The following is a 9,237-nucleotide window of genomic DNA, read 5'->3' on the forward strand; positions in this document are numbered from 1 at the left end:
AGGGTGAGTAGGAATCACAGAAATACACAGAGATTCATACCATAAAAGAACAAGAATGAACATAGACGAAAAAGGCCAAGGAACTGAGCCAGCTTTGGTTCGAAGTTGATGAGATCCGTCTGCGAACTCATTCTAGATTCTCGGGACATGTCTAAACTCTATATTCGTGAACCTCATCATCATCTCTTGCACATAATATAGATATGGTAATATCTTGGTATTCTTTGTAGCCCATTCTCCCTGCACCTGATGTACCAGAAGATCCGAATCACCAATTAGTAGTAATTCCTGGATATTTATGTCAATGGCAAAATTAAGCCCCAATATGCAAGCCTCATATTCTGCCATATTATTGGTGCACAGAAATCGAGTTTCACGGATACCGGATAATGTTGACCTATTTCTGACACCAAAATGGCTCTAATACCCTCTCCTTTGAAGTTTGCGGCTCCATCGAAAAACATTCTCCACCCGTCGTAGGCTTCGACGATATCTTCTCCTACAAATGATACTTCTTCATCAGGAAAATACATTTTTAGTGGTTTGTATTCTCCTCCTATGGGATTTTCCGCAAGATGATCCGCTAATGCTTGCCCTTTAACCGCTTTCTGAGTCACATAGACGATGTTGAATTCACTCAACAATAACTACCATTTTGCCAGCTTCCCTGTAGGCATGGGTTTCTGGAAGATGTATTTTAGAGGATCCATCCTTGATATGAGATATGTGGTATAGGCACAAAAGTAGTGCCTCAGTTTCTGGGCTATCCAGGTCAAAGCACAGCAGGTGCGTTCCAGCAAAGAATACCATACTTCGTAGGGTGTGAACTTCTTACTCAAATAGTATATGGCCTATTCTTTCCTTCCCGTCTCGTCGTGTTGTCCCAAGACACAACCGAAATCCCCATCTAATACGGAGAGATAGAATAGCAGTGGTCTACCAGGTTCTGGCGGGACCAGGACTGGCGGTGTGGACAAATATTCTTTGATTCTATCAAAAGCATTCTGGCAGTCTTTAGTCCAATTGGTTGCGGCATCCTTCTTTAATATTTTGAAAATCGGCTCACAGATTACGGTTGATTGTTCTATGAAGCGGCTGATGTAATTAAGACATCCCAAGAAGCTCATCACGTCTTTCTTGTTCTTTGGAAGTGGCAAATCCTGGATAGCCTTGACCTTTGATGGGTCTAGCTCACTTCCTCGGCGGCTGATGATGAATCCTAATAATTTTCCTGCGGGGACCCCGAAGGCACATTTTGCGGGATTCAATTTCAAATTATACCTCCAAAGCCGATCAAAGAATTTCCTCAAGTCTGCTGTATGATCTGTACTTTTCTTGGATTTGATGATGACATCATCCACATATACCTCTATCTCCTTGTGTATTATGTCGTGGAAAATAGTTTTCATGGCCCTCATATAAGTGGCCCCATCATTCTTCAGACCAAACGACATCATTTTATAGTAGTACACCTCCCATGGTGTGATAAAAGTTATCTTTTCGGCATCCTCTTCATCCATCCAGATCTGATAATATCCTGCATATCAATCCACAAAGAATTGGAGTTCATGCTTGGCACAGTTGTAGATCCTTATGTGTATGTTGGGTAACGGGAAATCATCTTTGGGACTTATTTTGTTTAGGTCACGATAATCGACGCATACTCTGACTTTCCCATCCTTCTTCGGAACTGGCACGATGTTAGCCAACCAAGTTGGATATTCAACCACTCTTAGAACCTTAGCTTTGATCTGCTTAGTGACTTCTTCTTTGATTTTCAAACTCATATCTGGCTTGAACTTTTTGAGTTTCTGCTTTACCGGCAGACACATTTGGTTGGTAGGTAGTTTATGAGCCACTATGGACGTGCTCAAACCGGTCATATCATCATAGGACCATGCAAAGATATCCTCATATTCCTTCAGGAAATAAGTGTATTCTTCTTTCTCTGATGGTGACAGGTGAATGCTTACACGTGTTTCCTTGACTGTTTCGGAGTCTCCTAGATTAACTGTTTCAGTCTCATTCAAATTGGACTAAGGCTTGTTTTCAAAGTTTTCCACTTCTCTGACAATTTCCTCGGGCATTATATCCTCTTCCAGATCCTCTGAATTATCATTCTTATGTTGCGTTGTCTCATTACATGTCACAGTCGTAAGTTCATCGGGATAGGTAATAATAATGCTGTAGAGAAAAAATGTAAAGAATAATAATAAATACTAAAAAAAATAATGCATTTAGATAAATCTTGAAAACGCCAAACAGGTACAACTCGATGACCCGAGCAATTATTTCAAAACAAAACATGCTTAAAACAAAATACTAAAAATGTCTTAAATGCTCATAAAAAATTGCTTTTAAAATAAATGATGCTAATTGCCAGGCTACCCAGGAACTCGATGGGCCCTTGATGGTGCAGTAGTCTAGTTCTTGAGAATAGCTCCCTTCTCCACTGTCTGAATAATGAGATTTTCCTCCTCCTCCTCCTCCTCAACTATCGCACTACAATCAATGTCTTCATCATCCAAAAACAGATTCCTTATACCAGGTAGAACTTCATCTTCTTCGGACTCTCACATCCTGTCCGCTTGATGAAATGACTGGCTCAAATGTGGTATTGGTTGCTCTAGAGGGTAATAAGGACCACGCCATGGTGGCGACCAATTCTGATACTCGTGCCAGGTGTATTCATACCCAAGCCCAAAAGTTGTGTCATGACGCTTTAGCTGTATTAGTTTGGTGAACCCCTGGAGATTCTTACTGAGACCTTTGCTAGGCTCATATCCTGTCCATGCCAATATGCCTTCTATCTTACTGCTCCACCATTTGTCCTTTTCAATTGCGTTGACGCGCTCGATGCGATGGTATGTTTCTCCACCCAACTTCCTTCTATTCTCGATGACCAGAACAGTTTGCCTGGTGTAAATGGGATTACTTCTGTTCCCATGGATGATCACTTCCTGATGGTTTCACTCGAACTTCACGACCTAATGTAGAGTAAAAGCTACGGCCCCAGCGGCATGTATCCAAGGTCGTCCCAACAATAGGTTGTAGGTAGCAGATTTGTCCAACACTTGAAACTCAACATCAAACCAGGTTGGGCCCATATGTAGGCTGAGGTTGGTTTCCTCAATTGTGGCCCTTTGAGACCCATCAAATGCTTTCACATTCATACTTCCTGCTCGTATCTCGTACATGACTTTACCCAATCTTTTCAGAGTAGTTAGTGGACATATGTTAAGACTCGAACCCCCATCTATCAGGACTCTGGCAATGAAATTATCCTCAAACTGCACTGTGATATCTAGTGCTCTATTGTGACCTAGTCCTTCTGGTGGTAGCTCGTCTTCATGAAAAGCGATCTTGTGGCTTTCCAACACTTGTCCTATCATATTGGCCATCTCTCCACTGGTAATGTTATTGGGTACATAAGCCTCTTTCAACACTTTCATCAACGCATTCCTGTGTGCCTCAGAATTCTGCAGTAGTGATAGAATGGATATTTGAGCAGGGGTTTTGTTCAACTAATCAACCACAGAATACTCCCTTGCTTGCACCTTTCTCCAAAGATCATCCGGTCCGGTATCAATGATGGGCTGCCTGGAAGCGGCTTCTTTACTTGTTCCCCCCAAATGCTCGGGCATGTAAACCCTACCAGTTCTGGTCATACCTTGTGCTGCACCAGTTTCTTCCATTTTCCCCTTTCCTTTCCTTCTTGCTTCTGCAACATAACCCCATGTTATAGCATTAGACTAATAAGATGGTGTAGGTGCTACCATCACGGTGAAGGGTGTTGTTACTTCAACCTCAAACGGAGTTGGTGCAACTACCTCAACTTCAATTGGTGCCTGCGTTTGTACCATGATAGGTGTGAGAGTGACTGGAGATGTTTTAGAACTATCCCCTTCTCGAATGAGTCCAATTGACCCCTCTGAGTCCCATTCTTTATCGGTCTCTATCATGTTTACCCCTCCGCCCATATGATCCGGGAGAGGATTGTTACGGACATTGGGCGCAACCTCCTTTGCCTGTATGACTTTGGTGTCGATTAATGTCTGAATCTTATCCTTCAAAGTACGACACTCATCAATAGTATGACCTTTCATGTGCGAATGATATGCACATGTCTTATTTGGATTGACCCATTGGGAGGAATTTTCCATGGCGATAACGGGAATGGGAGTGATATAACCGGCAACCTTCAGTCTCTCGTACAGTTGGTCTATAGGTTCAGCAATTGGGGTGTATTGTCTAGGTGGTCTGCCGTCAAAATTTGGTCTAGTTTTATGGTAGTTTTGGCGGGCTGGTGGTGAGTGGTAGTATGCGGGTTGGGTGTTATAGGTATGGTAAGTGGTGACAGGTTGTCGGTATCTGGGAGGTGAAGGCTGATATGTGGGTGGAGGTGTTTGGTATGTCAGAGAAGATTTCGGACCTCGGGCTACCATTACTGCACCTACTTCTTTCTTCTTGGAGATACCTCCTGACTGCATGGCCTTATTTGTGGCTTGGAGTGCTTCAAAATATGTCACCATTCCACTTTTGATCCCTTCTTCCATTCTCTCTCCCAACTTGATGATATCAGAAAATTTATGGTTTTCAATAACCATCAATCTTTCGTAGTATTGCGGGTCCTGAGCTCTGATGAAGAACTTATTAATCTGTTATTCTTCCAGCGCTGGCCTCACTTTTGCAGCTTCAGACCTCCACCGAGTAGCATACTTGCGGAAAGTTTTTGTTGGCTTCTTCTTGAGATTTTGAATGTAGAAAACGTCTGGTGTGTTTTCTGTGTTAAACCTGAACCGATCCATGAAATCTGATGCCATGCTTACCCAATTGGCCCATTTCTTTGGGTTCTGACTGATGTACCAAGATAGGGCGTCTCCAGTAAGGCTTCTCATGAATAGCTTCATGCGGATTCTTTTATCCCTGCCAACTCCTACAAGCTTGTCACAATACTTTCTCAAGTGCACTTTCGGATCACCATTTCCGTCGAACATTTCAAACTTGGGAGGTTTATAACCCTCTGGCAGTTCTTCGTCCCGCAGAATACACAAATCATCATAATTCAAACCCTCAACGCCTTTGCCCCCTTTGACATTTTGAACCCTGCCGGTAAGTTTCTTGAGTTCCTCTACCATGTTCTTGATGAGAAGGTCCTTCTCGGCGGATTCGGGTATGTATAGGGTCTGTTTGGGGTGTGGGGTACGGTTTCCACATATATGGGATTGCTTTGGTGGACTCCGGGAATCTGGGCGTAATGGTGGTCATTGGTTGAGTTTTGCGGGTCAGGAGTAGGCTGTGGTGCATTCTGAGGAGTGTGGTATATGGTAGTTTGTGGGTACTAGGTCGGATCATGATGATGCTGTGGAGGAGTTGGTGCTAGTGGAGGATTAAGATTTTGGGGAGGCGTGGCATATTGATGAGGTGCGGGAGAATTTTGCGGGTGCTGGTTTTGTGTGTTTTGAGGAGGTGTTGAGTTTTGGGCGTTTTGTTGGTTGATGTTCGGAACATTCAGTGTAAGGGAAAGGTTTGCCAGGTTACAGACCTGCTCAAGTTCCCGTTGTAACTCCAGTATCTTTTGCTCTAATCGCAAAATTAGTCGTTCTGTGCCGGAGTACCCCGACCATCCGAAGTTTCAACATTCTATGCATGTGTAGCGTTATCTTTCCTGATACCGCTCAGATCATCCATCTTAGCCTTTCCTTTGTTCTTTGGATCGCTTGGAGGAGGAGGAGGTGGAGGACCTCTATATCTGGTATGATGTGCCGATGATGCCAGTATGCACAAAACAACCTTACGGGATGGGAATAAACAAAGAAAAGAAAAACAAAAGGTAAACAAGTCAGTAAAGAGTATTAAAAGGATATTTACGATATTTAAACACGTATTTCTGAATTCACATCCTAATTTGGGGACCTCATCGTGCCCGAGGTAGGCCTAGCGACATATAGATTTTGAGAAAAACTCAATGCGGATAACTGCATCATTTCATTAATATGATAAATAGACTAAATCTTTACTAAAACGACGATAATTATAAAGAGTCACTAGTTGCATTTGCCTTACTACAATCAAATTCTAAAACGAATCTAGAAAACATCACCTCTAATCTACTTGGTCCCAGAGGGACCTTCTCCAAGCTTGGCTTTCTTAGCCCCGTCAATCAGATTCCCCAGGTCACGCATGTCTAATAGCAGATATACCCTTACTAGATGTCCTCCTTTATTGCCCTCTGTGTTCTGACAATCCGAGACCCTTTTCCTCATCTTTCCCTCAAGTTCCATCAAACCCAGCTCCAAATACTCCAATCTTTCTGTTGATTTAGTAGCGATTCCCCTCCATTCATTGATTGCTTCCATGTCCAATTTATGTTGTTCCAAATGCTTAGCCTCAGATTCAAAGACCCTTTGGCGCAACCTCCTGTATTTGACTTGCGCTTCAGCATCGTCGTCTATGACCCTATTCCTCAAATCAACCCCTGGCTTGACCTATCCTACTATGTCATCGATCAACCATGATGTGTAGAAGTACACATGGCCGGCATGATACCTGTCTGGATCGATGGTATCTTGCTTCACAATAATCGTTTGATTCCACATGTGCTGTGCCTCGAACTTGAATGGAATGACATTCCCTTGGAAATCTGCTTTGTAATGAACCATTTTGGAAACTTGTGGTATAACCTATTTTCTCCCAGCTTGCCTTATGACTCTGATAGGAGCATAAGGATAGATACCCCTTAATCCGATTAGCACTAGATGATGAATTCGCTAGTAGGGAAGCACTCGAACATCCAATGGACCTTGTCGTCAGTCAAATTGCTAAAGAAGTGTACCCAGCCCACAGCGTTTCCTGGTTGTGCAAACCTATCCGGGATAAAAGTCATTCTTTTCGGATGGTGAAAAGCTATGTGGTCATTCCATGGTTGCCACGGAAATTCTTGACAGTATTGTCCCCTTTGAAGATGTTCCAATAGCCATATTTGCAGTAACAGATGGCAACCCTCAAAATGCCTATATCCTTTCTTGCAACAGTCCAAGGCTCGGTATGTCTCCGCTACGATCATTGGGACAATAGTGTAAGTCTGTCCCTCATTTCCTTCCATTAGGGTCTTAGTAAACATAGCTAAGCGAGTGTGAATCCTTTTTCCTTGTATTGGGAATACCATCATCCCCAGAAAACAAATAATGAACACAAAAACCCGGCGATGAGTCCAACCTAGAGAGGTGATAGCAAATTCATCATGATAAAGATGGTATGACTTATTGTTCCCATACCGCTCGTAAAGGAAGTCGAATGGTATGCAAGACTTCTTTAGGCAGACTAACTCATCATTCCTTCTAAAACCCATCATTTTCAGAATACCTCGAGAAGTGCAATTTTTCGATACCAATAGACCAGGCTTGTCCCAGGGAAGCCCAGCAAAGCCTCCTATTTCCTCTAGAAGGGAAGTCATTTCTATGTCACCGAAACAGAAAAAAGCCCTCTTCTCATCCCAGAACATAGCAGCAGCCTCAATCAGTACATTGTTTGGCTGAATGTCTAGCAAAGAACGTAAATTCCCGAGAACTCTTTCCACATGGTTTTTGTCGCTTGGTGAGAGATTTTCCCACCAATCTAGCAACAAAGGTGGGATACTTCAAACCATGCCGAACCTGGGGACTTCGTGCCTCATTTCTGCAAAACAAATAAAGTTAGCCCTTTCCCCCTACGGATCCAACTATTTACGCATTAATGATTAGCATATTGGCACGTTTTCTCCAAATAATGTACATATCATGATCGTGCCCATTGGGATTATGGGCACCCCGATGGGCTTTGTACAAGGCTTACCTTAGGGGGTTATTACGCGGATAGAGTTCTAACCCATACTAGGTTTAAACATGATGCATGCACATTTAATATAAGAGTGGGGGTTTCTAGAAGTCTAGACCGGTACCCTCAAGTGGACAACCTGAGAGGGAAAGGCATGGAACCGTCGATTGCACCGCTGATTGACTAGTTTTACCGCAAATAAGCCTTTCCAAATTTAAAAAGGGTAATATAGGAAGAGCGCGAACACTCATCAAGTGCCGCTATGGTATTAATTGCACATGAGTGGAATATGATGTAGAGCATGCTTTATGCAAAAATAAAACAACACGTTGTTAAGTATTTTGCATGATAAAAACGATAAATGCAGTATTTAATAAATGTAAAGACAGAAAAGAAAGAAAAACAGGGAAGAAGTTAGTTAGTATAATATAAAAAAAATTGTAATGAAGCAATAAAGGGGTAAGGATTGGGAAAGTCATGATATAATAAAATTTAAAAAGTTGGAGCCAGAGGGATGCATATTGTAACCAGATTAAGCGAAGAGTTGCATATGAGTTCACATAAAGGGAAAATAGGGAAGAGGGTGTGTATGTAGCAATAAAAGGGAGAATGGGAGCGGGATGTTCAAGTACCAACAAAATAATAAAGACATGCTTATCGAGAGAGACTAATTCACATAGACCAAGTTCGCAATGGTAAGAACCTAAAATATATCTCCAGCAGAGTCGCCATGCTATCGCGCCCCTTTTTCTTCCTCGCAAAATCGGGCTTCGACACGTGACAACTTCTTTTAAAGGAAGGGGTGTTAAAAGAGAGAGTCGCCACCTAACATATTTAAGGTGCGTTAGGGCACCTATTTGCAGATAACTCTGGTTTAACCAGTTGTGTCACCAAAGATCGGGTAAGGGCTCAAATTACATTGAGGAGAAGGTGTTAGGCACTCCTCGAGGTCCACAACGGTCGGTCCTGGCCGAACTCGAATTATATGAATTAGTCTAAGCAAGGAGAAGAGACAAAATTGGGCAAATAAAATAGAATGATTGACTTTAAAACAAAGGTGGGGGGTCCTAAGTCTTTTTAGCCTAAAGGATCACCCCGTGCAACATAAATAATACTTCGTAACTCCCTCAAGATGGGTGTTACTCATATTATTCAGCGGGTACAGACTATCATCTCCTGCTACCCGATTACTATCTTTAAGTTATTTACCTAAAGCGCACTAGTCAATTCTAGTCGTAGTCTATGCGTGCACTACCCCTCTCATGCCTATGGTCCAGGAGGCATTTGGACCTCTATTTCAGGGTGGTTCCAAACTTTAAATTAGGTTTCTCAAAAGAGAAAATACTAGGCGACAAGCAAAATATTTAGGACTTTCATGTATAGGCAAACAAGGGCTCAAGTTGGCCTCCGCACTTAGGCAAC

The 9,237-nt window shown here is 42.6% G+C and overlaps 1 protein-coding gene across 1 annotated transcript; it reads right to left on the reverse strand.

Moving 5' to 3' along the window:
* Positions 1-4,661: 4,661 nt before the first annotated feature.
* On the reverse strand, positions 4,662-5,138 carry LOC138897412 (uncharacterized). The gene has a single exon (XM_070183379.1). The coding sequence runs from the start codon at positions 5,136-5,138 to the stop codon at positions 4,662-4,664; it is 477 nt and encodes a 158-aa protein (XP_070039480.1).
* Positions 5,139-9,237: the final 4,099 nt, after the last annotated feature.

Source organism: Nicotiana tomentosiformis, chromosome 8 (genome assembly GCF_000390325.3).
Source record: "Nicotiana tomentosiformis chromosome 8, ASM39032v3, whole genome shotgun sequence".
Taxonomy (NCBI): Eukaryota; Viridiplantae; Streptophyta; class Magnoliopsida; order Solanales; family Solanaceae; genus Nicotiana; species Nicotiana tomentosiformis.